Here is a 26,850-nt window from a genome sequence, read left to right as displayed (position 1 = left end):
GATCTCCAGTTAAGTGTTGATATCTATAGGACTTCTAGACTAAATATTATCTCAGGTGTCATACACCTGCTTAGTTTTTAAGGGCATCCTTCGAAATATGCAAACACAAGCATATCTGTGGTGATGCCATGATGTATGGATCTGAACATGCAGAGTACTGCAGTAATTTTAGGGAAATAAAAAATTATATCTACTGAAAATCTCCCTTCATCACTGTACAAAGCTGTAGAAGTTTTTAAAAATCACTCTTAGTCCATGCAGTGTTAAAAGGATCCACCCAGAATTACTTATTGTGATTTGAGACTAATGTTTTTACTGGCTTCCTCAGGCTAGTTATAAAATCTACTGCAAAGATCCTGTGGCATGATGAATTTACTGTTCCAGTGCTATGAAGGGACCTCTAATGGTACTGTCAAGGTGCATTTGTCTCTTTTTGACCAGAGAATTTCTGTGTAAGTTGATTTTTTTCCTTTACCCTTTTTACACTTGAAAGATCCAACAAGCAAGCAAGCTAAAACTTTCTAAGCTAACAGCTTTTCTCATGTATAGGTTGTGCTCTTAATATAAGGATCACTATTATTTAAATGCCTCTTTGTAAGCATGTCAAAACATTCCTTACCCTGCTGTGCTTCCTCACAACTAAGGAAGGAGAAGAATTCATTAGTTATTACCTTCTGCTAGTATACATGTTTTGACTGAAAGACGTGGAGGGAGTATTATGTGACCCCTTTCTGCAGGGCAGATAAACCTTCTGTTATGATTTAAAAAAAATACATATATGTGAAAGGTATTCTATGGGTAGAAGCAGCACACACTAAACCTTAAAGGAATTGTAAAATCACTGAACTACTAAAAATCACTGAACTACAAAAATCTTTGAACTACTCATTTGTTTGGTCACCTTGCAAAGAAGGCATGTACAGCAAATAATGAAATTATTGCAGCTTATGGTAATTTTGTCCTAAGAGATTTCAGAATGCTTAGAGTGTTTCCAAGCAGAGGAACTGTATTACTGTAAAAGTTAAATAAGTGTCTAATTTTACTCCCTGAAAAAGAGTAATAAAAGAAAAATCATAAGAAGCTCTGTCAAGGAGCAAAATCGTATAGTAGCCAGTTCTTTTTGGAGGTGGGGTGACAGAGAGAAGATTTGGTATCTTAACTGAAAATTAATTAAACTGACTTAGATTTATCCGCTGGATAGACAGAAGCCTGTAAGAAGACTAGTAGCTTCTTAACAAGAATTAGAGGGGATGTTGGTAATTGAGGTCCATTGGGATCTGGTTATGCGTGCTGCTCATGGGAGAGATGTACTGAATTCCTGAAGACTCCCTTGGAGAACTGGTGTTCTAGAAGAAAGCTTAGATTCAAAGAGGCATCCTGGAGATCTGATGTTCAGAGGCTTGTAAAATAATTGGAAAATACTCTCAAGTAAGTACTTTAAAATGTAAAATGTTTTAACTGTTGCTGTTTATATCAGAAGATTCTTAAATACTGTTACTGTTCCTACTCTGACTTTTGAACTGCTGGAGTATTACTGTTCCTGACTGTTCTTAGTGTGTTGTGGGGAGACAGTGACTTGTATTTGCAGAAAAGTTTAAAGAATTTTAGACTGTTCTTATTTACCAGAATTGTGAGTTTTGCTCCATTAGGAGGACATGAATTAATCCCTCCAGTGTGGAGCTTTCCTCTCTGTTAGCTGCAGTTAATATTGATATGAGAGGAAAGATACTTTGTATTTTATATGCTTAACCACAAGCAGTCCTTGTTAACAGCATCTATCTCTTATGTCCCAGTGTGCAAAATAAAAATCCTAGCTATTCTTAATAGTACTTATTATTCAGATACTGATCAAAGCCAAATCAGTTGTTGTGGAAGCAAGCTCATCAGACTATAAGGGTTAGGAATTATTTTGGTCTGTTTCTGCGGTGTAAGTTACAGCATTTGTTTGGAACCCTGCTTCTTTGAGTAGCAAAGTGATTTTCAATTGGTGCATACCTAGTGACTCAAACACCTAATATGCTTCTCCTACTGTTTCTTCATGGGCCTTTCTTAAAGGAGCCTTACATGATAGCAGACACAGGATGGAAATTTCATGTTTTAGCTTGAGTGGAAGAATACTTCTGTTGTCTCAAGTACTTGTTCCTGGTTTTAAATAGTTTCATGTCCTCTAACCACTTGTTTAAGCTATGTTAGCTTCTACATGTCAATATTCATTACAGAAATGAAAGCCTCGAGGGTTAAGTCTTGCATTTTTTGCATCTACAGTGTAGCTCAGTAGTCTGTAGTTTGGACTTGCCCTATTGAAAGAGACCTGAGAATAAGGCTGCCTTCTCTGTGAGCTGTTGGGGGTGGAGGAATCCACCACTGAAATAATACACTGGTAATTGGGAGGCATTGTAATACTGTTGTCATAGTAACAATGGACTGGAGCGTGAGACAACAGGGCTTTTGTCAAAAGTGACAACAGAAAATGGTTTGGGGCATTCTGCCATGGCACATACAACTGCAGTGCTCCCTGGTGGACTTGGGCAGAAAGACATGAGGGAAATGGATCAATTCCTGTATGAGAAGGATGCCTGTTCAGTGTGTGGCATCTCTGTGCAGATGGGTCTGTTATGGAGTGTTGTCTCCAGGAGTTACTGTGTGCTGGTACTGGGCATGTGTAGCTGTGATAGACACTTCTGGAAGAAATCTCTCTGAGCAGTGTCAGTCACACATATGTACCCAACAAAGAAAGGTCTTGGAGTGCAAGGAACCTTAATATAAGTGGATCATTGATGCAAGGTGGAAGTGCCAAGCCACAACATTTTTTTTTGAAGTCCAAACATTGAGCTGCATTAATCCTCATGTTAAATCCTCTTCAGGAACAAAATCAACAGTAAACTTTGTAGTACAGAGGATGATGCTTTGTACAAATCAGATGCCTTGTCTGGGATTTAATGAGTGCATAATTTGAAAGCTGTCTTTCTTTCTGATAGGTTTAAATTGCATTGACAGTTAACATGTTATGACCTGTCTAGGTTTTAGACTTTTTCCCAGTCTTGTTTCTTTTTCAAAATTCAGGTGTCAAGAAAATGATTTTCCTTGTTTGCTTGCATCTGTGGAGGACAAAGAAAAGAGTAATTTATTTTATGAGGTTTCTTTACAAGTGCTTGTAAAATCAGAATCTGATTTCTTGCAGAGAAGGAGGTGGTGCGATAATGTGCAAACACTACTGGAAAATTTGCTATAGGGTCGTTCTGGGAAGTTAAGGTCTTCAAAAGTACTGATGTTAGCTATTTGCAAATTGAGAGGGAAGGGAAGAAGTTGCATATCATTCAGAACGGAGTAATGGAACAGATGGTCCTCTTGCAGACACTGAAACTGCTTTCAGATGTCCAGTATGGGTTTAGAATGGCTTTCTAAATATCTTGTAGAAATAATTAATGTTATGGGACAATGCTTCTGATTACTGTAGCAATATCTGCTTTTAGCCTCTCAGCGGAACCATGTGGTCCTTAATGCAGTTCATATGTGGTTTAAAAACAATCTGTAGATATATGTGTAGATGTTAAAGGCACAAATGAGTGGAGCAAATTCTAGCAGAGGTCTCAGAGGCTTTCTTAGGCTAATGGAAAACATTGATTAAAGTATTACTACAGGATATAAAAGTCTTGCTTTTAAAAATGTGTAGGCAAATAAATCTGTGTCATATAGTGAATAAAGTAAATGTATCTCTTTTTAATGATTTGGTTTTTATGTAAAGCATGTAAAGCAAGTATGCAAAATAAACTGTGGGCACTTGGAGCCTACTGGAAATACTGAGCTCTTGCCTCTTGTTCTGGGTGGTCTTCACTTCAGCTATTTGTGCAGCTAGGACTCATGATTGATAAGCACAGACTCCTGTAATACATTGTTTCACTGTGTTTATACAAATGCACCATGCAGCGGCAAGGCTGAGGTGTCTGATGTGAATCCTGCTATTCAAGCTGCTGTGTGTAGTCTTCCTGTTTTGCTGATGTCTTGTCCAAGCAAGCAATACTGATCAGTTCTTGGTTAGGCACTCTTAACCTAACTATAGTATTGGATACTGAATGTATATAATGAGGGATGCAAGAAGAACATTTTGTTTTTATATTCTTGTTTGGGGTGGTACAAGGATAGCACAGGACATGGGTGACCCAGGAAAAGAGCTCACTCAGACTGATGTAACTTGCACTGTTCCCTAGCGTGAGACCTATAGCACTGACGATATCTCACCTGACAGACTGAGATTTTTACATTGTAGAATGTTTGCTTGTCAAGGACCTAATGCTAAATACACTAAGACTTGCACTGCTCTCTATCAATAGGCCATGCTGGTGAGCAGTTCTAGGGCTGCAGGAAAAAGTGGATATAGCACTACACTTGAGAAATTGACAGCAGTCTTACTGTTTTATTTAATAATGTGATCTAAGATAGTTTCTGGGGAAATTTTACAATTCTGATATATGTAGTCATTTGTTAGTAGAGCTCTAGGTCTTCTTGAACTTAGTATATTCTTAGCTTCCTCATTTTACTTCATAAACAGAATTTTTGAGAACAGTTCTGTCATCTGGCTAACCTGTATCTTTAACCACATTTTCATGGACTGAACAACTTGTTCCTAAGATTTCATATGTTACTTGTATCTCTTAAACATTTGATGGCTATGTTGTGGATTAATGATGAGTTTACAAAATTGACATAAGGTTCAAGTTTGTGCGAAGTATGCAAAAGTTATTTTACTAAAGTTATTTTGGGGCTTCTATAATCTAAAGAGTTTCAGTTCTTAATCACATCAAAATATCACTCTGTGTGTGCCATAGGGTGTGTGTCTAAGACACCATCTGGGTACTGTTGGACTTGTGTACTGTTGAAAGCTGGTAGCACTGAAATTCACCTCTGGAAAAGGAGGAATGTGCTCATGACGGTTATTCTGGGGTTTGGTAGTTGTTGTTTTCCGCATCTTGCGCTCATCTCACTGAATGAGGGCATGAGAGCTGCTGCTAGGGTTTAAAGCCTTTCAGTTAATGTTTTTTCAGATGCTTTTCCATTTTGTAAAAATGGTAGAGCCAGGACAGGTTCTCATAAGCTTTTAAGAACCCTTTGTTCATGTTGGTTCTCGGGTGTTAGACTTTGGTTCACTGGCAAACAGTGCCTTCTGATAGCCACACAGCTAATTTCATATGCAATCTATAACTTGACTTCCACCAAGACATTTTTCCCCCTCAAACTTCATTGGGAAGAAATGGTGAGCTTATGCAGGTGATTGGTTTCTCTTAACTCTCTTCAATTCCTCCTAGGATGTTCTTTGTTGACCTAATTTGCCTCAGTGACTGCTTTTGCTTTTCAGGGGCTCTGAAAGCAGGGCTCTTAATCTGTCAAGTGGGATGTCAGGATTATAGCTGACATTTATTTGAATAAAACTTGAAGTAGAAAGGTGAATTTGTTCAGAGAAGTTAAATTGGGACCAAGCAATGAAGAATTGTCCTTAAAGCACCTTTCAGCTTGGGATATTGGTGAAAACATAAATTGCTCAGACAGTAGGGCAGCAGTTCAGATTGCTAGCTGTTCAGTATGTTTTATTAAACCAATTGCTTGAAGCTTAAGTACTTGAACAATTGCAGCCTGCAAGAAAAGGGGTTGTGATTTCCTTGTCGCATAGCTAGTCCTCAGTCCATACCATCTACAAATGAGCTCAATGGTTTTTTTGGACCTCTTTTGATGAAAGGGTCTTCTATTCCATTTTGCACACTTAATAATGAGCTCAATGGTTTTTGTTAGGGTTTTTTTGGACCTCTTTTGATGAAAGGGTCTTCTATTCCATTTTGTACACTTAACAGTATACGTGTTCCAGTTGACTACTCAAACACACTGAGATGTGGTTCTTAAGCCCCTTTCTGAAATGGCCACAGATGAAAATGTGGGAGGTTCCTTATGAGTGCCAGGAAACACTTTTTGCCATCAGGACAGGTAATCACTGGTTGCCCAGAGAAGTTGTGGAATCTCCTTCCTTGGAAATACTGAAAAGCCATTTGGACAGAGTCCTGGGTGACTGAGTCTAGGTGGCTCAGCTGCAGCAGGGAGGATAATCTACAGAGGTCCCTTTGACCACGACTGTTCCATGATTCACTGTGATTCACTGTTAAAGGAGTGCATGTGCATGGCTGCAGATAAATGGGATTAAATAAATGCTTACTGTACTGCTGTCTTTCATTGCTTGTTAGCTCAATGAAAGGTTTTTCAGTTTTATTTGGTTTTTTCTTTCCTTTTTTTTCCTAGCTGAAGCTTCTAGAGTGCTTACATTTTACAGGTTCATTGTGGAGCACCCAAAATTTCCTTTACACTACACAGCTTTTTTGCAGATAGTGTTCCTGGGAGAAGTGTTTTGGAATGGCAGCACTGTCTCTTACATGATGTAAAAAAACCACAAAAGAACTGCAATTGCACTTAGATTTTGAGGTGGCTTTGTAGAAGACTGCATTCTACATAAAGTGCATATACTTTTGTTCTCACTCTTAGCTGGAATGGAAAATTTTAGCTTGGAAACTGTTACATCAGAAAAATAGAGCAGGAATATTTAGTTCATTAAGTCCAGGCAAGATCAAGGCTTTGAGTTGCTGTTCTTTAGGCTGAGCAATCTACTCTGTCTCTTTCTCTGAGGGCAGAAGGATATTATGAGCCTCTGCTGTGCTGCCTACAGGCTCTGGAACCTTCTGCATGTTCTTTCTTTCTATGCGTATTTAATCACAGGTAGGCAGAATTGGCATACCAGGGAGCAATTTTGTAGTGCTTCCTACATACAGAGAACTAATCATAGTTAAAATCACAGAATGAGTAAGGTTGGTAAGGACCACTGGAGGTGATCCAGTCCAACTTCCTTACTCAAGCAGGATTCCCTAGAGCATGTTACTCAGGATTGTGTAACTCAGGATGTACCTACTTACTGGGCAAGACTTGAAGGCAGTCACAGAGGGAGGAGGAAGCCTTTAGAAAAAAAGTATCTTCTGCCCCTGCTGGAAGAGCTCTTGTTGTGGCAGTGGTACCTGTGGTTTTGTTTGTCTGGTTCAGATCCTTTCCCCTTACCTTGCTTTGATTAGATAAATCTGATCTCTGGAACATCTAGTGCCAACTTAAGTCTAGAATGCATTGAAGTCCTGCAGTACATTGAGAAGTGAGGTTTATGTAGGTATGTAGGTACAGAGAAGAAGTCAGGTTGTGTTGCTAAGAGGTTGAAACTTCATTGAGCAAAGTCTGAAAGCAATTCTGGGGCAAACAATGCGTTTCACTGAGACAGAAGTGTCTGACAGAAGAATCTGACAGAAGAGTCTGAAAAATGAGGAGTTAAAATAAGTTAAGATCCTTTTCAAAGTGATGCTGTGTAATTTTTTTTTTGTCTAGATCTTTTTTCTCTTCAAAACAAACAGGCAAAAAGGTGGTACTGGGAGACCTTGTTCATGCTGCTTCTTCGTTTTCTTAGTGCTGCCTTGAAGCCTCTTTCTGTGAATTGCTCAAATAAGCTGAAGGAACCTGATCTCTTAGTGTTGCTTCCACTTAATCTTTTACTGGGCCTCTGCTCAATTTGGTATTGCATCTTGTTACTGGAGGGAGCAGTGCAGTTTCCACAGCATATGGAGTCATGAGAAGCTTCCTTTCAAAGATCAGATCTGTGTCAATAAAGGGAGATACTTGATATGGCTGTCCTCTGATCCTGCTGGACCAAATGGGCATTTTAGCTGTAAAGCAGGAAATGCCTCTGCTAGGAGAGCCATGTTCTGAGCTGTCTGTGTGTTGTCTTGTCCCACATACTGATGCCCCCAGCAGTTGCTGCAATTGTATATCTAATTACAAGGTAACAGAAACATGCAACTGGTGCTGTGTTTATCCACATCACATCACATTTGGTCCAAGTAGCATTTCTAAATGAGAGCTAGCTTTCTTTTCCTTGAAAATGACTATTTAACATCATCCATCTATATAAATTTTAAAACTGTGGATCTCCAGGAACTGGCCTTCAGGATTACAATCATAGAATGGTCTGGGTTGCAAGGGACCTTTAAAGATCATCATGTAGGCCATATCCCCTGCCATGGGATAGTGTTCACCAGATCAGGTTGCTCAAAGCCCTGGAGAACTTGACCTTGAACACTTCCAGTGATGGTATCCACAACTTCTCTGGATGTTCCAGCTTTGCAAGAGGTTCAGGTGGATGACATCTGTAGCTTTTCTGATGGAATCATTTCATTGTGGGAGGCTACCAAATGAGTCAGGCATGATCTGCTCTTTCTGTCTCTAAGCAGCTCCCTGTCTTCCACATGTTTTTATGTATCTGCCAGGAGAATATTCCATGATTTTACTGGATATGGAGTGAGGCTGCTTGATTGATAGTTCCTAGAGTCTTCCTCAAATGGGTCTGACGTTTTTCCGTCTGGGGATTTGCCGTACTGCTAAGACTTCTTGGATATGATTGAGAATTGCTTGGCCATTTCAACATCAGCCTATCCCTTCAGAACCCTGGGATACATCTCACTGGGTCCTATGGACTGATGTGCATTCAGATATCTCAAGTAGTCTTCAACCTGAGCTTCACTTAGAGTGAACTGCAGTCTACAGTCCTAGCCTTGAGGTTCAGGGAACTGAGAGATGTGGGAAGAGAGATTAATATTGAAAGCTGAAGTGAAAATCTGTTGAATAGCTCAGCCTTCTCCATATTGGTTTTCGCTAGTTCTCATGTCTTATTTATCAAGACATGATATTTATTAATCTTCCTTTTTCTAGCCAGTGTTCCTGTAGAACTGCATTTCCTTCTTACACTTTAGTTTGGTCAGGAGGTCCTTAGTTAGTCATGTTTATCTCCTGCTTCCCTTGCCTGTTTTCTTACATGTGGTAATTGAGAGCTCCTGGGCTCTATGAAAAATGTCCTTAAAGAGCTGCCAGTTCTGTTCGGCTCCTTTATCCCTGAGGGCAGGTCCTGGGGGATCCCATCCATTAATTCAGTCAGCAACTGCAAGTGTGCTCTGAAAACTTGGAGTCCTTACTCCATTCTTCACCTGGTCTGCAAGGGTCTGCTGGACTGCTTGCAGTTTACTGTGCTGCTTTTCCAGCAGATGTCAGGGTGATTGGAGTCCCCCAGCAGGTTCAGAGCCTGCAAATATGCACCTCCTGTAGCTGAAGGAGGGACTCATTATCAACAAGCTTCCTTTGATGAGGTAGACTGTAATAAACACCAGCCATGAGGTTTCCTTTGTTGGCTTAGCCCCTAATTTTTACCCATAAGCTATCAACTTTTTAATCGCTGTTTTTCCAAGGCAGCTCTCTAGAGTCAATGCTTTTTTGTTGGTGGTGTGTTTTTTTTTTTTTTCTTGGAGGGCAGCCACCTGCTTGCTTTTCCTTCTTGCTTGTGACTGCTGAAAATTTTCCAGTTGTCTCTTGCAGCATTTCAGTTGTGTGGTCCTTTGCATGATGTTTCAGTGGTTAGATTGTAGCTTCCTAGTTGCGAAGTGGCTTCCCACTCCTCCTGTTTGCTGCCTGTGCTGTGTGCTTTGGTATGGAGACAGTTCAGCTGTGTCACTGACCTTACCACCTTCTTAGAGGACCATGCCATAATTCCTTTGAGGCATTTCACAGGTGTTTCCCTCCTGCTTCCTAGTATATCAGCAGTCCCTGACTTTTCTCTGTTGCTCAGAACTTTATCACTTTTTCTCGGCTACTTGTTTGCTGCTCTCTCCTGCTGTCAGAACTCTTGCTTCTGTCTAGGCTATTGGGGAAGACCACCTAATTACTTTTAAAATTTTTGGTTTCAATGTAGTGGAGCCTAACATTGCTTTTGTAAGCTTCTGCTTCATACTACTGTAGTCGGTGTATTTGTCTCTTGCTCTGTCTGGCCCCAACAAAGAACAAAACCAACATGCTGGTTCATTGGGAACAAACCCATGTCTGGGATAGTGGGAAACTGGAATGCCCTGAACAAGGGAAGTAGAGAAGGCAAAATGGTTGGAGGCGCTAAGCAGCTCACACTGACCCAGCAGGACTTTGGCTGGTAACGTTATATACTCTAAACTAGCAGCACAAAATTACTTTTTTCAACTCCTGTCACTGGCATGTGTCCCTGTGCTGTTCTTGCTTGTGCCAACCACAGCATGTCATGTTGTTGCATGAGGGTTGGCCAAGAGATTGCTTCTCTGATCTGCCTTGTTGCCTGACCTAATGTTTGCAGCCACAGCCCCCCAAAGCAGCACAGGGCTAGGTGTGGCAATTCTGCCAGTGTGGTCTAGGTGAAACAGGTTGACCAGAGAGGTTGTGAAGTCTCCTTCTCTGGAGATATTCAAAAGCCTTCTGGACACTCCTGTCCCTGATCTGCCACCAGGTTATCATGTCTTCTTGCCAATGATCTGCCTGCAGTGTTTCCGGATATGTCTGGTTATTGCCTCTGTCCTATCCTGACTCTGAGCTATGTGCCTTGGTGTGCTTAGCCTTTCTGCTCAATCCTCTCTTCATTCAACTTTGATGGCATTCACTATAGAGGGGCAGTCAAGAGCATGGGACCTATCTCTCCTTTTTTCCAACTCCTTGTGACTGAGCTGGCAGTGGTGTTTGAGGCTGTAGATGTCATCAGGTCCAGTAGGGTTACTTAAATCCTTAGAGCTCTGTGCAGCCTCTGTAGTGATACTGTATCCTGTTTTTTCCTTGCAGTTCCAGTGGCTGATGTATACTACACCTTGTTTCTCCATGACACAGACAAGACTGGGTTTGCTCACAGAGGTGGAAGTTAATCTGTGATACAGTGGTGGCTGATGTTATTAGCCATATCTTATATGAGTAGGGTGCTACATTTTTTGTTATATATGGTCATTTAGCAAAAAGGCTTATGTATCTGATAACTTGCCAAAATGGAATTACTGGCTCTAAATCACAGAAGTATAATATCTAGGCAAGACACTGATGTTCTTGTAACATGAGAAAAGCTTCAAAATGGGCGGTAAATAAGCACGTTATGTTTCTTGTTAGCTTGGAAACATCCTGCACAAGACTTAGACTGAGAGGTGTGTGTTCCTGTGACCTAAAGTTAGCAAGAGATTGACCAGATCTAGAGGTGTCACTTAGAGAAATGGAAGATAGTGCCTGTGTTGTAAATCAAAAAGAGGCCTTTTTCTTAGGCTGTATCCTCTGTACCTTGATTCCTTGGGAGTAAGTAGATAAAGATCAAGTAATACAGTTTGAAAAGAACCATTGGAGATCATCTCCAGAAGTTGAATTTGAGAAGAGGAAAGAACGAATACATAGTAAAGCTGGGATAGCTGGAAGGGATGCCAAGCATAAGGCAGTAGGACAGTGATAAGAAACTGGTGGGGAGCAAGTAGGCAATGGTAGAGCTGTGAGCAACTCTTGAAATATAATTAAAAGCAGTAGGCAGCTTGCAGTACAGATGCTTCTGGGAGGTCTGCCTGTAGTTCTTGCATTTTTCTCTCAACAGTCAAAAATTTGGATGTGCCTTTTCTTTTGTATTTGCATGCATCTGATTTGAAACCAAATGTGAACTTTTTCATCAGCATTCCCGTAGGTTCTACAGGAAGCTGTAGGTTTTGAGCATAAAGAAGTCATATCTGAGCAATACTGATCTTTGTGCTAATATGAACCAACAAATGTATTTTTATCCCTATTCTATTTCCACTGTATATATTTCAGTTAAAAGTGTTTTCATTTGGTGCACTTTCAACTGTGGGAGTAAGAAGCAGGAAGGACTAAGTACTTGGGTGATGGTTTCTGTGTAGACAAACTTCCTTCCCCTCACCCCAGTAAAAACAACACTTGTTGCTTGTTGATAGCTACCAGGAAAGTTTTTGTCATACCTTGTTGGTGAAAATGTAAAGGTTGAAAGGAGCAACAGTAAAAATGTTTGTTCTTGACAGCCAAGTGAGGTTGTGCTGGTTAACTTCACAATTCAATATACCTATGCCAGGAGGCTGTGGGCCAAGTGTGTCATTTTAGGAGTCATCCTGCTGTAGTGAGTTGACAGTAGTGTGAAATAATTAGTGGTTGTAGTGCATGCTCTATGCAATACAGTAGCTTAAAAAATATATAGTAAGACTTACGGCCTTTCTTTTCTCTAGTACTGATCTGATATAATAGCAGTGTAATTGAATAAGGTATTTCAGATAGTTTGTGAAAATCAGAACCTGAAGTATTTTAGCAGTTGTAGTGAGGGTAAAAAATATAGTTCCAGACCAGTCTATGTTTGTACTATAGTTAATGTTGCAGGGTTTTGATACCTATATGCAATCTGAAGATTCAGTAAAAAGACCTTTTTTATACTGTTTGTACAATATGGTCTGTAGAAAAGGCAGGGATAGTCTGTTAATGGTTTTGGTAGATTATTAAGGGCACTGCCTCCAATACAGAAAAATAATATACCCCAGTGTCCCCATTGTCCAGAGGAAATGAACCAGCATATCCAAGTATGCTAATTAACAAAGTTTCAGGAGTTAATTTTTGTGCGTAACATCCTTTCAATTCCTTAAACCAGCATATCCAAGTATGCTAATTAACAAAGTTTCAGGAGTCCATTTTTGTGCAGAACATCCTTACAGTTCAAAGAATAATTCTGTTGCTTCCAGAACTGGAACAGAAGTTTCTTGATAGAAACTTATTTCCACATTCCCTTTTCAGGCGACTCAGAAACCATCCTCTAAAACCAGTGTGCAGCATTTGAAATCCAAAATAGCTACAATTATCTAGAATGGCTTGTTCTGTTGTGTTTCTTTATAGAGGGAATTGTTTTTTTCCCCACAGAGGAGATCTGTCTTGAAATTTTTACACATCCCTGGCATTTTGAAAAGGAAATCTAGAGAGACACAGTGTGTCTAGATCTCAAATGCCCTGTTGTTAGAAGAGACTTTGTCTTGGGCTAAAGTGTTAAAGGTTTTGAACATGCAGGAGAACATTCAATTAGAAGCTACCTGGAGTTTGCCAGGTACTGAAGTACAGCTGTGTTATACTGATAGACTAAAGATCAAATGCTGGATTTCTCTTGTTAATTCCTGTTGATGACAACATTGCTCTCTGGGATATCTTTTTGTGAGATTATGTACCTTAAAGGTGTGGAGATGTTAGAAGAAAATAGTCAATAGAGGAAATATAACGCATTTGCTTTCTTTGTTCATATGCGTTCTAATGCAGTCGTTATTTATATAATTGGTTTCTTTTTCCAAGATGCCATTGCCTTAATTCCATGGTATAGATGTGTTTCTAGGACTAAATGAAGTCAGTATCTGCAGGACCATACCCCTGGCTGTTGGAGAGGCTGGAAGACGAGTGGGATGAATGATTTCAGCTACAAGAAGGATGAGTCTTATGGTTACAGCAATTGAGTTCTGATAGGTTGTTTTTCTGAACCTCATTTGGCCACTTTAACTGTGTTCCACAGGCAGTCAATAGTTCTGGAGTTTGCAGACAGCCAGCTTAAGCCCTGTTAGTAAATTTTTAATGTATTTGCCTAGGTTTTAAAAAGCCTAAAAACTGGACACAAAAATTTTATGTTGTAAGCCTTGGCCAAATCCTTCATGGTTCATTAGCATGACTGAACAGGTTAGATACACTACACTTTGTCATTTGACCAGGAGAAGAGCTGGAAGCAGTAGTGTGTGTCGTCATCTGTGTGTGCCAGCAGAAGTAGCAGGGAAGCACTCTGGATTGGTTTGCACAGGATGGAAGAATCAAGAGACTTGAAAATGTGCTTCTGTTTTTACACTGAGCTCAGGCAGTTGTATATGCCTTTGAGAGTTCTACATCTGTTACCTAGCATTTTTTAAAGTCAGCTTTCTTGCCCTAACCTGCCTCAATTTGGCATCACATGCTAGTCCAAACCTCTGAACGGGTCAGATCCCAATCAATCCTCTCTCTTGGTCTTTCTTCATGGACTTTTTTTCTGGGCTGTTATCTTTTCCCCTGCCACATCTTCTTTTTCAGTTTGCTCCCCTAGCTCTTTGTCTGAGGTTTTTGCCATGTGAATCCTTTGTTGCCTTCTGGTCTGGTCAGTGCTGTGGTGCTGTGTTTCAGTATTTTGTACTGCCTGCTTTCTCTTGAACTAGAGAAACTAGACAATTAGTTGCTGGTAATGTCTTTCAGGCTACTACTCCTACACTGGTGCCTCTTCGGACAAATGGCTTCCTTCTTCCCAGGCATAGAGAGTCACTAACAGGGTCCAAGGGAAGGGAGATGGGACATACAGAATCTGTCTTTCCATACTCAGTTCCTGTATTGCCTGTTGTGTTAAAAATAATCTGCAAAAGGTCTTGTTTGCCTGTTCCTACTGGAATATGCCTGAGTGGCTTGAGAGGCTGGCTCAGTCTCAAACCTGTCCGTGAGTAAGATCTCTCAGTGGGTGGTAGCATGCATGGCACAGATGGTCTCTTCAGAAACGTAGGTGCTAGATCCTGACAAGATTCAGTGAGCACGTGCTAGCTGGTTTTTTTCTCTCCTCCCCCCTATTTTGGTGTTTTTGTCTTGACACAGGGGAAGAAAACCCCACCACCAAACAAAAAAAGTTTAGGTTTTTTCATAGGCTTCCTTCTTGAGTCTTCTTTCAAAAATATCAGGCAGTTGTGCTTTCTTGTCAAAGCATATGATAAGTCAACTTACTTCAGTGAAGCACCAGACTTCTGCAAAAATTCAGCTTGGGTGCAAGCATGTAGCATTGCACCTTGTAAGTTAAAATACATCAAATTTGGCCATGTTTAAAGAATTTGAAGTCAGAAATGTATAAGAAAAGAGGTTTGAATAAAAACAATACTACCAGTTAAATTTTTAATTTAGAAAAAAAGGTTTTCTGAAAAGTGTTTCCTGGCTAAAGTTTTTTTTTAAATAAAGTTTTTTAAAATATGTATGTGTGTGTATATATACGTATATATGCAGTATCAGTAATTAGTTTTGTCCTGAATTGGATTATGTTTTTTCTGGAGAATTCTGTATGTGAAGTATTTTTATACCCTTAATTACAAAAACTGTTTACAACTATTTCTTTGTCTTGACTTCTTCAGTCCAGCTGTATCTCAACGAATGTTGTTACATGAGCAACCATAAATGTCAGCTGTTTTTTATTACTCATCGCCTTGACCTGAGTTTCTGTATAGTGTTCTGTTATTCATTCTTGTACAAAATAAGTGTGTTGCTCTGAATTTGTAATATGTTGTGCTTATTTTGCATGACATTTGGGGCCTTTTTATTAGGCCTCTGTTCCCGTGGGCTTTGTTTTCCAGTTCTGTACAAAATGTCTTGGTGGTGATCTGTATTGCATTATGTTGTTTCTGATCAAAAGGGTTCACAGGTGAAATACTGGGATTTTTTTAAATGAACTTTTCTAGTTGATAGTTTACTGTATCAATGTGTTCCTAGCCTTATGGTTGTATATTGTATTCTAAGTGTTTTATGTATTTGAACTTTCATGTGTTTATAGGCTTAGTAGGGAAAAGAAATACCAGTGAGTATAACAACCTCTGAGCATCCAGTCTGCAGGGTACCAGGTTACAAATCTCACCCTATTTGTTACACTTCTTGAAGGTGAGCTGATATGCCATGGTTAAGGTTTCCTATGCAAGTGATGAGCCACTGAAAGGCTGGAGTATTGCTGACTTGTAGAGGCGGGGTAACTTGGAATATTCAGCTGGAAAAGGAGCAGGAGTGGTAACAAGCAGCAGTAGTGGTAGTAAAGGCAGAAGCAGGTTCCACAGCAGAGTTCCCAGTGTGAGTCAGTGAATGCACAGCATACCAGCTAGCTGTCAGGAGGAGCCCAAACCCGACTATTGCAAGAGAGTCAGGGTTCATGTTTATCATGCAAAGTCATGTGGTCTTACTCTATCTTAACTTGCCAACTTCGCCTTAGTCCGGAGAAGAGCCTTTGCTGCAGTGCTTAAGAAAAAAAAAAGAAGAAAAAAGAAAAAAAAAAAAAAAGAAAAAAAAAGGGAGAGAGAGGGAGAAAAAAACAGAAGGAAAAATAAAGAAAATTGTGCAATGTTTGTTTATGCCTTCATCATGCCGAGGAGACACTTAACAGTAAATAACCTGTGTATACCTGAGGTAAGATACTGTTTCTGCTTTCCCTGCACAGTGCTGCTGCAGCACGGAGCTGATCCAAACATTCGGAACACCGATGGGAAATCTGCACTGGATCTGGCAGACCCTTCAGCAAAAGCTGTACTCACGGGTAAGATGCATACATCTCTCAGCACTGTAACCTGAGTTTATTTTGTGTGTATAAGTTCAGCATCAGAAGAGCCTTCTGCATTTCCAGATTTTCTGTTGTGTAAGAGCATTTTAAAAACTGGTTTTTTACCAGACTTCATGTTGATGTAATTGTTGTTAATCTGCTGTGCTGCTATAGGTTTGCTTATTCTACTTATGCTAGTGCTGTGATTTTCTGTTACAATATCATTTATTATTTACTGTATTTCTCTCGATTTTTTCTTTTTAATTGATATCCAATAGACAGATTGAACAGGATCTCCCTAGCACCTGAAAAAAAATAGGAAAAAAATCAGGTCAATTGTTTTAAGACCTTCACTGTTAGGCAAGCAAGGACGTTTGTGTAACTATAAAAGTACCTGTGATCTGAAAGACAACCTGCTACTGATTGCAGAGATCAATACTTACGTTAGATTTTGCTGCAGATTCACATGCTGTGCTTTCCTTCCTCTTCCTTGTTAGTCATTTTGGGTTGAACCCTTTCTCATCTACCAGTTTTTTCCGTTTTTAGGAGCTGTTAGCTGCAAAACAATGTTTCATGAAAATATCCTACAGATATAACTTGGTTTTTACAGAGCTTTGATTCTTTTATAAATTAACTGTTGTGGCATACCAGTGAGCATGAAAAGTATAATATAGTTGCCTGTCAAATCGGTATCAGAAATACATGATCCTCTGTGCTGATTTTGTCATCTAGGAAATAATGCTTAAAACAAAGTAATATTGAATTTTAAAATATATACAGTTAGATTTATAGAAAGGGATTCAGCAGCTGAGGTTCATTTAAAGGAATAGCTGTTCTTCTTTTGCCTTTATTTCTCCTATTCTCTCTCTCTTTTTATTGACAGCTTAATTTATAGGTTATGTGCTATGAAACACCCATATTCTTTCTTCAGATTATGTTCCGAGCACACCAGCTCACTTCACTTTGTCAAGAACATTTCCTCATCATCTTTCTTCAGTGCACTGAGTGCTATACATAATTATCTACAGCGCTGCAGTGATTTGAGAGTGCCTTTGGAACAGTGTACTTTAAATACATATGATTTACTTTAATTACTCTGTGTCAAATTTAAACACATTCCTACAGTGTTAACACTATTGTTAGCTGTGCTAAGCAGGTTAATCTGACTTTTGGCTGTTAATGGGTGCAGTTGTACAGATGCTGAAGATAGAGAGGGCAGCAGGGAGTCAGTGTACCTCAGAAGTGTTAACGGATATATGCCATTTACTTGTGGGGAACTTGACATACCTGCAGTGTGGGGGTTACAAGCCCCAAGCTGCTCTTCAGGTTACAAGCCCCAAGCTGATCTTCAGAGGATCGTAGAAGATTAGGAAAGTCTGTGACCTCATGTCTGCTCCACTGATTTCTCTGGGCACTGGATCACCTTGTGCTTTAGGCAGAGGAGGGGGCACTGTGTCATAGCAGACAAGTGGAGATGAATTTGAAGCAGCCCTCTGAGAACATCCTGTGAAATGCAGCCAGCCCCTGTCTCTGGGCTCGCCCCTAGTGCCTCACACATGACATCAGTGACTGAAGCTGTCTGCAGCCAGTGGATGTTACCAGGTTGTGCTTGGAGACACACGTGGTGCTATAAACATGTTGAGTTGTTCATAAGAAGCATCATTTTTATATGTGTTTGTTCTTCCCAGCAAGAAAATCAGCTTTTGTTTTATCAGCTTTGTCCTCAAGGTGGCTCTTGGCTACGCAGGGCTCTGTGCTGTGTACCTGAGTTCCAGGCTGTGCAAACAGGGCTGTAGCTGCCATGTGATGCACAATAACTGAAAAACCTAACACTGGAGATGTCATTTAAATGGAGCTATTAAGAGCTGTATTTTTCTGGGTGTTGCCCTGTTTTATACTATCTCTGTTAGGCTGCTATTTCTCATGCATTTTCCATATGTTGTTACCTTCAGGTATTGCTTCATCCCTCTGGAAGAAGGAGGCTTAAGGGATTTCTTAGGATCTGACTGGGGATAATCTTTAGCTACAGCAATGCTTTGCAATTAGGTGCATCAGAACTTAAAGGTATTACTGGATTAAGGATGAGGAGGATATATTAACTTGATTTTCAGTATTTAGTATTGAATGGTGGGGTTTTAGGAATGCTCATATTTAGAGCTTTTGGAAGTGGAGCACAGTCTGTAATTTGTTACTGTATTTGCATCTTTTAGCAGCATGCATGTCAAGGCTGCTCTCATTGCTATTTTTGATTCCTTTTTCTATCTGTGTCTGTCATAGAATGTCCTGGATTGGAAGGGACCTTAAAGACCATCTAGTTCCAACCCCCCTGCTGTGGACAGGAGGCACCTTTAATTAAACCAGGTTGCTCAGAGCTCCATCCAACCTGGCCTTAAATACCTCCATGTGTGGGGCATCCACAACTTCTCTGGGCAGCCTGTTCCAGTCTCACAGTAAAGAATTTATTCTTAACATCCAACTTAAACCTACCCTCTTTCAGTTTGGATCCATTTCCCCTTGTCCTATGCCTACACTCTCTTGTAAGAGGTCTCTCACCATCTCTCTTGTAGGCTCCCTGGTACTAAAAGTCCACAATTAAGTCACCCCAAATCCTTCTCTTCTCCAGGCTGAACTGTTCCAGTTCTCTCAGCCTTTCCTCATAGGAATCATGATGGATCATATGACATAATAGACTTTTCCACACTGCTGCTGTATTGGTTGTTGAAGAACACGGGTTCTTCTTAAAACTTTTTTAACCAAGTATTTGCATAGGTTCGTGCATCTGTGTTAATTGCTTTGCGAATGAACTGTGATTACAGTGTCCCTTTGACCTCCAGCACAGCAAAAGTAAACAGAAAACTTGCTGGTAATTGATTAAACCTTTTCAATTTGACAAAGAATTCTCTGTGTTTTAAAAGGGAAATTCCTGCTGCATTAAAGCCTTTCTGCTGTTCTGGCAGCAAATGCTCAATTCACAATGACTTGTTCTTTTCTGTCTTCCAGACTAGAATACTGTATACTCTCCTTTTCACCTAGATTGCAGAAAGGACATGTAATGCAGTAGTTTCTGGCATGACTTCCAGCCATTTTCCTGCAACATCCTCTTAAAATATGTGTTTTATAAGCATACATAATGCAGATGAAAGTCTAATATTTTGATGGAAATGGACTTAGAAAATTTCTTTGTAGAATAAAGGAAATTATATAGAAATTAAAGACCCACTACCATCTTCTTAAAAAAAAAAAAGTTACATAATTGAGGAATCTGCTTTTTACTACCTGGAAAGTAGCCTATTTTCCTCATTTTGCAGGATAGGCAGCATTTGTGTGAACCGAGCACTTCGTGTTTGAGAGGGTGAATATTTTCTTTCTTCTTACTTAGCATCCCATACTGTTCCTGAATCATGTTGTCAGGAAAATGGTTATAGTCCTCTTTTTCTCTAGGCTGAAGTGGTACTACAGGCTCCAAAAACATATTATATCTAAGGACATCCAAGAACTGTTAAATGCACCAGATTAATATCCTAGTTTATTTTTTTTTTTAGTTTGTCTTTGGGATGTGTGGTTTCTGAGATGGGAACTCATCTTTGTTGCCATCCATAACAGTGTGGCTCTCCCATCCAAAACAGGGCCTTTGGGAGCTTTTGCACTGCTGGTCATATTAGTCTTCATTATTTTCTTACCCTGACTGTTGCCTCTTTAAAAATTAACATCCTTTTATACAGTACATGATGAGCCAACACTATTGTTAATTATGTGAATTATATTTTTGGGGTTTTTTTTCCACACAGTGATGCTTTCCTGCCACTTATCCCTCATATTATCTGCTATTCAGAAATGCTTTCTTTGTGTGAATAGTTGTTCTTTGTAGTTGAGCAGTTTCCAAAGGAGCTGTTAGCAGGAGCTGAAGGCATTTTTGTTGGATAATATATTTTTGTCTGCTTCATTCCAGCGTTTTGTGGGGTTGGTTTTTGTTGGTTTCAAGGATTACTCCCTTGAAAAAGATCAAAATGAAAAAAGTCTGAAAACTGCTCCATCTCTAGATTAAAGGAAGATTTCTTAGTTGAGAAATAATGTCTTGTTTGTTAATAGAATCAATTTTCAAAGTTAAACAAGACTCTGATTTTCCTGTTTACTATGGAAATAATGTCTTTTACAAAGTGCTTTAGGTCCTATTGAGCGTTTATTACTTGAGTTTTTTGGATGTGAAGGACAGCTTGATAAGTGAAAATATAGCTGGGCTGAGGTTACTAGAGGTGTTAATGAGGATCCATGTTTTCATCTGTTTGTCATGTCAACTTTTTAATTTAAGCAGGAAGCATAGTTCATGTATTGAAATATATTTGCACAATTCTTTTTGAAGTGAACTGCCATTTATGTGTAATTTGCTTGCAAGGAAGAGAAAAATCTGATTTTTCATTGCAATAAGTTTAGTGAACTTCAGAGAATGGAAAATGAATTTTAGGTACAACTTACTATTTTAAAAATAGCAGTAAGAGAAGAAATTTTAGTTTGTTAATTTTGTTTTTCCTGTGGCACCTTTACAGCTTGACTGTCTCAAATCCTGAACTATTTCCTTTTGGGTTGGTGTTACTTCCTTCTAGGTACTCCTAGGACACTGAAGGCCTTCCAGAGAGACAGCAGCACTTCATTTTGGGAGTTGCTAACCTCTTGCTTTCATTTAATTGATGTAGTTCTTACATGGTGTGTACTAAATCAGATCATTTTGACAAGGTTTAGCTTCTATCTTTACTAAACTGTATAAAAAACATCAGTACAAAAGAAAAAGTGATTTCATGGTAAGGAGAGCAGATGCTGCTAGAAGGGTTTGGGCCACTCACTTGTCTGGCCTATTGTCCTCTTGGATGGTAACACTGGATCTGCTGCCTTACAGAACAGAGCAAGAAATCCCACAGTTGAGGAATACCGTTGACCTGCAGAAAACGTTCACCTTATTTCATATAAGCTGTTGGTGCATACCTTGAAGCAAGAGGTCTGAAAGCCTTTGCCAGAACTTGTTTGAGCTTTGAATGTATGTTTTTGTGATTGTTACTTGTTTAGTGTTCAGGTAGGTTTACTCTTCCTTTTTACCAGGACCTTAGAGGAGGAAATAAACCATATGCTCTAATTCACTGGTATGAATGCCATATGATGATTTTACATTTGCAGTCCATGGTGGTCTGTTACATTTAGTTCCTGGAGCATTATGAGCAATATCAGCTTTCCTTTGGGAATGCTGGAGCCATTGCTTTTCCAGTCTTTGGAAAGATATGGGAAAATGGTACTTGTGGCACAGACCTGGAACATAAAGTCTACCATTTTGGTGGCCCTTGTCTAGAAGCTCTAGGTTTATAGATTTTAAATCTTGTTTTGTGTTTTTAGATAATATCATAATGATAACTATCTTGATGTATTTATAAATGTACAGTTTTCATTTTCCTCTTTGAAGAAAGAGCACAGGCTGCTTAGCAAGCCAGGAGTTAAATGCCATCTTCTCCCAGTTATGGCATGGTAACATTTCAGTTCTAAAACTGAAAAGAAACCGTTTGCTTTTTTCTTCTCATTGAGAAGAACATGGAAGAAACAGTCCTCTCTTTGTTCTAGACATTGTGCCATACTTGGTGTGCCCTTCTTCTATATTTCTTCTTTGAGCAGAGCAGTTCTTGATCTTTAGAATGTGGACATAGGAAGTTTCACCTCAGTGAAAAGGAAGTTGAGCTTTGGCAGTACTGCTGGAATCACCGATTCTCTTTCTGCTTTCCAGCACTGCATTATTATTTCAAGATAACGTATCTTGATTTGAGCACTGTGCTCTGGTACAGCATTCCATTGACTTCTGGAGGGATGATTTAATAGCTTTCATGGCATTTTGTTATTCCAGTTTTATTCAGGCTAAGTTTGTTTTTTATTACCTCTCTGATTGCAAAAGAGCTAAATGGTTTATGGGAGCCTCTAAAGCAATTCTGAATTCTGAAGTTTGTAGTTTATATTCCAGTATAATTCTAGGTGATTTATATTATGCATGCAGTGTTTATTGCTTTGTCAGTTCTCCATTTTGTTGCTCATTCCCTCGGTTTCTTTTAGGTCCTTCTAGCATCTGCTGTTTTTTCTCTGGTAATTATATAATTTAAATATTTCCTTCAGTGTGGTAGGTTATTTAATACAAGTTGCAGTCTATTTTATCCTAAAGGAAACAAGTTATACCAGCTTTTAAGTGTCTGAAGTATTTTGGTTCTGATTCCATAAATGAGTAATTTCTTTAATCTCTTATTGAGGGACTTGTGCAAGGATTTGTGTGAGCTGATGTGTATGGTCTGCTCACTAAAGTCAATTTCTTAGATTTCTTCCTGTTGTAACTTCAGCTCTGGATGCTTGTTTCATAGGGCTTAATTTTAGGATAATGAGAGCTTCTCTCTTTCCTCCTGCTCCATATTTTAGAGTCAAGTACTATTATCCTTATCTTGTGTTTAAGCTTAGATGTGTATCTTGAAGTGGCTTCTTTGGAATGTGGGTGTCAGCCTAGATCCGGCAACTTTTCATTCTTTGTAACCTCAATTTAGGCAAGGAGTTAAAAGTCTGTAGTTTGTTGTGTAGGTAGTCAAGTAAGAAGAGGTGCTGTGGGATTTAGGATTGGTGCTTTTATGAAAAGCAGGGTTTTAATTTACACCATCCCCCTGGCAAGAATTTTCACTCTTATTTTCTTTTTACTGTTATAACAGTTCAGTAGTATTTACTCTTCAAATGGAATCAAACTCTAAAGTAGCCAGAGGAACAAATGACGTTTTCAGAGTTTTCACAGAGGACCTAAATCAGGTGTTTTGGTTTTCTGTTTCCCAGTTCTGCTGTTATATAGAGTTGTGGATGCTTTGAAAGCTTTTGGAAACCTAATGTACAGAAATTTATTTAGCCTATACTTCACACTGAAATTTTACAACATCAAACTGAAAAAACCATTTCTTCCCAGGGTTTATTGTTATTCATATGGACAGAGTAACAAGTAGGATCTCCATAGCTTGTAAGTAAAGAATACAAAATATATTTTTCATGCTGCCCTAGGAAAAATAATAGTAGAAATATGTAAGAAACCTTTCTGTTTCCATAGTGCATCAGAACACTCTTCTTTTTGTTGCTCTGCCTTTAGCACTGACCTACGTTATACTTTATTGACTTTTTTTCTTTTCTAAATGTTGATTAGGTAATTTAGTTCGTTGCTAAGTTTAAGCTTTGTTTGTTGGGGTTTTTTAATATTCTGTGTTGTACATTTCTGATTTTCATAGGAATTTCTGCCAGTCTTAAGACCAAATACAGTTTTGGTCTCTACTACATTTTTCCATTGTTCATAGATAACCTTCCTGGATTATTGTACCAAAATTTCCCACTGTATACTGCATGTGATAATAAGCCAGGTGCAGTGGTAAGAATTGAGGGGATGGAGAATGTTGTGTCATATAGCTACTCATTTATTTAGTTCTGTTTGTAAGTAGGAAAGTCATGCTGCAATTTTCATTATTTTAATGTAGTTTTTGTGTATGCTTGATTCTAATATGTAATTTAGCCTGTAAGCAAGCATAGAACTCTTAGGAAAGAATTTTAAGCTAGCAGGACACTTCCTGCATAGAAAAGCTTCCATTGCTTTTATATCTCATACTGTAGCTTCTAGAACAGGCTTTGATACTTGTTTTCTTTGTTTAAATATTGAAAGCCATGAGCCAGTCACAGCTGAAATCTGTGGGGTTTGATTTTATGCGCAAAACATTGAAGTTGATGTTTTTCCAGGTTTAACAGATGAATCTAAAAGAACGTTAATGTTGCGTAAGGAAAATATATGGACTAGGAAATGGGAGAGGCAGACAGTCTTAATTTTGCCTTTGTATGCATGTGTTAGGACACAGACTGCTTGTAAGACTGCATACTGTTCCCCACTGCCTCATTCAGCAGGATGGATGACTGTGCTCTTGGGAGGAATCAAGACTGCACAGTGTGGCTGCGCTGGGCACTCTGTCTGTACACAGCTGCTGCACCAAATTTGTTGTGGTGACAGTGAGTGTGTTCTTGCCACCTGAGAGGTGCTCCTGCTGTCATGAGGAATGGGCACAGGATGCAGTTCAAGTCCTCTGCAGCATAGGGCACTGTGTTGGGTCAGAAACTGTGTGTCCCCTTTAACTTAACTACACATGTGTTTGATGTAATTTAAGTTCAAGTGTAGGACTTTGCCAAGGAGTTAATACTCTTGAAATTTCAAGGGACTGATTCTTGTAGATCAGACAATTTGTACTGAAGACTGTAACGGTGCTCTGTGAGTTTGTTTGAAGCCCTTTGCAACTTCCATGCCCCAGATTTTGTATTGCTCTTTTGCTGGGCGTGAAGCACACCATGTGTATTTGTCTTGGATATCCCATTTCACCTTAGGATGCTCTGTCACAGACTGATTGCTGATGGGCACTGGATTCTGCTAAGTTGCTCCTTCCAGCAGTTTCTATGTGGTTTCCCATTTATAAATAGAGCAGGTGTCCTGCAGGTAAGATTTAGTTCGTTGTGGTGTCCTTATTCATGATACTGAATGCAGAGAGTCAGTCAGGGATCCTGTGAAAGTGGTATGGTCATAGTGGAATGCACATACAGACACATTTAATTTAGCATGCGTGGAAAGTCAACCAGATATTGGAGGGAAATGTGTTTTAATATAAATAGATTCCCATAGCATCACCTTTTTTAGACTTTCCCCAGCACTCTCCTTTATTCCTGTCCCTTATTTGTGTAGGTATCACTCACTTTTCCCTGGATCTGTGTATTCCTAGCTGTAGTCTTCAACAGTTTAGACATATGGGCTTGGATTATCAGGTTGGCCATACTAGGCATTTCTTCTAAGTTTGGAATGTGGCAGAACTCTTGGATCAATCAAGTCTCTCTTTTAAAATATCTAGATAGTAAAGTTTCTTCTCAAAGAGAGTAGAAGAGTTCTATATTGTATTCAAATACATAAAAAATTATGTATGAGCTTTGTGGAGAGCACAAACACTCTTTGTCTTACAGATGTGGTGAACTTATAATTTTTAAAAAAATCTAGATTGAGATAAGCAAGAATTTCAGCCTGAGGGATTCAAAGTTGGCCGCATTATGATTGGGAACTAGTGTTTAAATAACAGTTGTTAAGTAACCTTTAGTTTCCTAGCAGCTATCACAAATGCTACCAGCTCTGTCTACCATTGATTTATTGTAAAGCATCATTTCTTGAGTGAAGCTTGTTTTGCTTTCATGTGGTGCTGTGCTGAGACCACCTATCTTGAAGTCTTTCAAAATTAATTGGCATAGAGAACTTTTATAATTGTAGAAATATGTAATGGAAATGGAATTGACCTGACTTATTTGATGAGATGATCTGATTCAGCAGACTCAGATGCAGTTTATATTTCATGTGGCCATGGGTTAGATATTTCTTTGATATACAAAACTTTCAAGAGATGAAGAGGTAGGTGCTGCTTATTCTTAGTGTCATGTTACTTACACTGTCACACAGGCCAAGGACCACGGGTCTGATGTTCGTCTTTTGTGCCATGACACAAGCCCGGTGTCCAAACACTTGAGGCCATCCACGCAACTTGTTCTGTTGGAGGGGCAGTACATGGAAGAGGGAAGGGGGAGGAAGGTCATCTAAAGCAAATGGTTGTGACCTCTTCCTTGTTGGACAGGTTGCAGAGAACAGTTGGAGCCTGTAAGAGACTTTCTTTCTAGAAATATTCCAGAAACCCCTCTGCAGCTGACTATGGCATCCTATGGAGTGTTAGTGTGGAGTCTTGATGCATGTATCTCCATGTAAAGAATGTCCCACTTGTAAGAATGAAATAACTGCTTTGCTTCTGTTGTATTTTACATATGCTTTTAACTCTGGAGAGAGTTTATGTTGTTTTATATCCGCGCTGTAGTGTGTAGGAGTGTTGTAATTCTCATGTGCACACACATATGTGCATGTGTGTTTATATTATCAACAAAAATGAGGCACTTGTGGGATTAGGTAATGACAGTATTGTTTTTATGTAGCTGAAGTCTCATTGTTCTTTTCCATTGGTGCATGAAGAGGCTTCTAGAAATGTGCTTCTTTCTGAACAGATATTTTAGTGGTACAAGTTTATTAATAAAGTAAGAAGTTTCTGTTAAATTAAGGAGCCATTTAACTGACTGATTCATTCAAGCTGTCACAAATAATGTAAGTATTGACTACTAAGTTTGAAGTCACAGAGTTTGGAGTCTGGGGAACTTTGTTTTATCTTTCCCTTTTGCAGGGGTGAAAGAAAAAGCAGTCTGGATGACTGAGTATTTAAAAAAAATATTAAATGGTTTAATTAATTGTTAAAATTACTTAATTGTCAAATAAAAATTATCCCCAGCTTACCTGTACTTAGCATTTTTAAGCTATATTCTATTCTAAAACTCTAAACAAACCAAACTCTATTTATATCCTCCTAGGAGGCTGCAGTGAGCAAGGAAAAAAACCTGCTTCTATAGTGTTTGTCTAATTTCCTAATTTATCATTGAAAGGCAAACAGATGCTGTGTTGGATAGTGCTGGTGTATGAACTTGAACTTTGTAGAACACAATATATTTTATATTGTCCAGGCAGCACTAAAAGGAAAATTTAAAAAAATTGTTCAAGT

General features: G+C 39.1%; 1 protein-coding gene across 1 annotated transcript in view; it reads left to right on the top strand.

Annotated features, from left to right (window-relative positions):
* The window catches only part of TNKS (tankyrase), a 125,518-nt gene that overhangs the window by 12,793 nt on the left and 85,875 nt on the right, over nt 1–26,850 (top strand). Inside the window, exon 4 of the mRNA XM_039699835.1 lies at nt 16,103–16,198. Within this exon, the coding sequence (XP_039555769.1) occupies nt 16,103–16,198 (96 nt within the window). The remainder of the gene's footprint in view (nt 1–16,102; nt 16,199–26,850) is intronic.

Source organism: Passer montanus, unplaced genomic scaffold, assembly GCF_014805655.1.
Source record: "Passer montanus isolate IOZ18808 unplaced genomic scaffold, ASM1480565v1 scaffold14, whole genome shotgun sequence".
Taxonomy (NCBI): Eukaryota; Metazoa; Chordata; class Aves; order Passeriformes; family Passeridae; genus Passer; species Passer montanus.
This window is presented reverse-complemented; position numbering and strand designations above follow the sequence as displayed.